Raw genomic sequence first — 3535 nt, 5'->3', positions numbered from 1 at the left:
AATCCGTAATAAGCACAGAAGCACGCGTGCGTCGAGACTCGTCTGTCGACAGCTCTGCAATCAAACTCTCTGTAAAGACATGATCACAATCCGATTGATACATGCAATCCGCCAGACGCAACGTTGCCGTGCCGTCCGCGACGGAGTGCTCCCAGTTCACACCCGCCCAACCATCACGTGTCACAATAATGTTGTGTCGATCAAACCATCGGTTGGTGCCGCTGCCGTGAAGGAAGATCCGTGCGGCCTCATCCGAAGTTATCACCTCCACGCTATCAAGCGCCACGCAAATGATGGCCGACTGAATCGCTCGCAGCGTCTCGTAGTTGCCAAGATGCTTAAGGTGCTCGCGTGCCTCAAACCATGCTGAACGATTCATCGTCGTCAGCAGTCCAACCGGTGGACCCGCTTCCTCATGACTTACCACACGTTCTTCAATGAGTTTTAGCGCCACCACAATATCCTCCACGTCCACAATACTGCCGTCGTCCTTTACAACATTTAAAGAAAAGAAACGATTGCGTTGAATAACAATACAGTGCTGTGGCGGATGTGCCGAGAAAACATATTCAACACTCTTAGAGGCTAATTCGTCTTTTGATAAAGCAGGCAATTCACAATAGCATACCTTGCGATCACGTTTTCTGCCGGGCACCCGAGACGTACAGCAAAGGAATCGGTTCTGGCACATGCAAATAGGTCGATCTCGCTCAAATTCACACAACAGCCTCTCAAAACGGAAATCCAGATGAAAGGCCACCGCGCCATAAAGCAGACTTGCGGCACGCCCAATTTGTGTCATGGCACTCTTCTCTGGGTGAGCACTAAAGCCAAAAAAATAGTTTACATTAATGGGGATAGGATCACGTGGGCAGAGGTAGGCGTCATCCCAAAACTCTTCTAACCAACTTGGTTGCCCACACCGCTTGTCCCAGTCCATAAGAAGGGCATTGAGTTTCTCCCCAATGCCCCCTGCCGCCTTGAACTCTCCGATAAGTTTCGCAGCAACAAAGTACTCCTCAGCGGTTGCGATTGCCTCAATGGATTTAAGAAAGCGAATGCAAGTTTCCTCTACAGTCGGAATGGGTAGTCGCGGGAGAAGAGTTTGGTGTTTTATGACTTGTATTTCATCCGTTGAAGAGAAGCGATCGTTCAGGTCGACAGGGTTCGTGTAGCCGTAAGCACTAAAACACTCCTTCACACTTTTTCGTTGCTGCGGTGCATAAGTGAGAGGGGAACGTGTGGCCACACGATACTCCTGTGGCGCATCAAAAAAAAAATTTGAGCGGGACCCCAATTCAGAGACCCCTGAACCCAAACTCCAATTCAATTGCATGGAGAATAAATATTGTTTTTTGTTTCCCCTTTGAATTATTTTTTTTTTCCTCTTCCTCTTCCTCTTCTTTTTATTTTTGTTTTGTTTTCCAGTAAAACAAATAATTTTTTTCCTTTTACTTGTATTGGCCACCCTCCCTTCCCCTCCCCCCGCTGAATTTTGTTTTTCCCTCTCTTTTGTGTGGCAGGAGGGTGAAGGGACAACACCGGGGAGGCGACATCATAACAAAAGAGCCAACAAAAAGAAGGGAAAAAGAAGAAATATATAAATGTACACATTTGTGTGTGTGTGTGTGTGTGTGTGTGTGTGTGTGTGCATCTTCCTGGTGCTCGGTGTTACGGTGGCTCAGAGATGTGCAAATAATAATAAAAGAAGAAAAAAAAAAAAGAAAGGGCTGATGGCTCTCGTTTGCCCACAAACGTGTGAGGCTGTGCGGTCACACATGTACGCATGCCGCCACAACGAAAAAAAAAAGGAAGAAAAAAACAATGCCTGTACAAAAAAAAAATTTAAATAAATAAATAAAAAGGGGTGATGCGCCTTTAACCCCCCACCCTTTTTTTTTTTTAACCACCGCATCTCTTTCCACCCGCCACTATTCCTTTTCTTCCAACGCGGTATAAAAGGCGAGCGAGGAGTAGAGTGAAGTGGCAATGCCTTCACTTCAACAATTTACCCATCCTTCCCCAGGTAAATCTGATTTGCTGAAATATATTTTTTTTTCCTGCTGCTGCTGTTGCCGTCTTTTTCTCTGTTTGTCTGTTTTTCTGGCCTTTCCTGCAGCATTCACTCCTTCTCCCGCTCCCTCACCACCGCGTGCCAGGTCCCCGTTTCGTCTACCGCTTGCGAAAGTCTTCCATGGAAAACTCCTTCGGCCGCGGGATTTTCTTCATGTTGTAATCCTTTGAGCCAATGTAGTTCGCCTCGGTCTTGGCGTCCAACCAGTTGTTCTGCGCCCGGCCAATAATCTCTGTCATCTCGCCGGGCGTAAACGCAACTTTTTGCGACTGCCGGTTGACAGACCCACGCCCACGCTGCTCCCCCACCATCGCCCCTGGTGTGCGCATCTCTTCCATCGTCTTGCGGTACTCGTCTGTGAGGAACGCTGCTAGCCATGCCGCCCCCAATAGGAAGAGAACATGTATATTGACGTATGCAATGGAAAAGCGAGGATACTTCTGGTAGTGCTTCCACCACGACACGTCCTTCTTCACCTGCACAATGTTGTACCCAAAACGAGGGGCTAATTTGCCGTCTGGCGGTGGAGGCGTCGTGTACGCTATCTCGCCTGTCGGCCACTGCACGCGGGAAACAATAAATTGCCCCTTCTCATCAAAAATAGGCTCCGTCAGCGGGTCGTCACGCGAGTCCTGCACCCATCGCAGAGGCTCAACATCCGTCTGCACTTCGCCCTTCTTAATAGAAGTGCTGGATTCCTTTGTGGACGTCTCGAAGGAAGCTGCAGGTGCAGATTCGTTATCCACTGACGCGGAAGGTGAAGAGGTCACGGGCGGCTCTGTCGATGCATCGCTCACACGATCCTCATTTTTCTGATTTGATGTCGTGTAGGACCTTTTAGCTGACTGCGGGATGGATAAAAAAGAGAGTCGGTGGACGCCAACTCCCACGGCCGGACTAACAAGGCACGTGCGACGCCACATCATTATCATCATCATCATTTTGCACGCATTCATTCGACCCCTCGGCGCCCCCTTTTTGCTAACTAAATAATATAAGTGCTGGTTCTCTTCCGCAGGCAGTTAATAAACGGACCGGTGCAGGGAGACCCTTCAGTAGCACACAAATACATACAAACAAAAAAAAAAATTTTTGCACGTAGAAGAGAAGAAGAAACAAATCCTCACAATCACCAAACAACACACGCATATAATTATGTGTTCTGCACGCCATATTGGCAGTGCCGTAACCGGGAAAAACAATAAGGGGGAAAAAGAAAACAAAACGAAGAGAAATAAAAAATTGACGAATGCGGGAATGCGCATCACCTCAAATGCACATATAACTCTCCAGCTTTCCTTTTTTTTTTTTTTTTTTTTGGTTCGTACTTCTTATCGTGTTGATTTCGGTATTCCTCACCCCTCCCCGTCTCTCACTCTCACACACACAATTTTTTTAGATGATTAGATCGGTTGCCTTCACCCGCCTTTATTTTGCTTCTCGCGTCTTCCCCCCCCCCCC

The 3535-nt window shown here is 47.8% G+C and overlaps 2 protein-coding genes across 2 annotated transcripts, besides 5 other annotated features; both read right to left on the bottom strand.

Annotated features, from left to right (window-relative positions):
• Tc00.1047053511763.19 (hypothetical protein, conserved) lies at positions 1-1336 on the bottom strand (the record flags this gene model as incomplete). Its single annotated transcript, XM_797935.1, has 1 exon — positions 1-1336. A coding segment is annotated over one exon (1336 nt), but the record flags the coding sequence as incomplete, so codon positions are not given.
• Positions 1-3535: a sequence feature (heterozygous, non-Esmeraldo-like haplotype).
• Positions 1349-1424: a sequence feature (A-rich).
• Positions 1616-1651: a microsatellite.
• Positions 1835-1864: a sequence feature (AT_rich).
• On the bottom strand, positions 2173-3030 carry Tc00.1047053511763.10 (hypothetical protein, conserved; the record flags this gene model as incomplete). Its single annotated transcript, XM_797934.1, has 1 exon — positions 2173-3030. The coding sequence occupies one exon, from the start codon at positions 3028-3030 to the stop codon at positions 2173-2175; it is 858 nt and encodes a 285-aa protein (XP_803027.1).
• Positions 3369-3393: a microsatellite.

This window comes from Trypanosoma cruzi, genomic scaffold (genome assembly GCF_000209065.1).
Source record: "Trypanosoma cruzi strain CL Brener 1047053517163 genomic scaffold, whole genome shotgun sequence".
Classification (NCBI taxonomy): domain Eukaryota; phylum Euglenozoa; class Kinetoplastea; order Trypanosomatida; family Trypanosomatidae; genus Trypanosoma; species Trypanosoma cruzi.
This window is presented reverse-complemented; position numbering and strand designations above follow the sequence as displayed.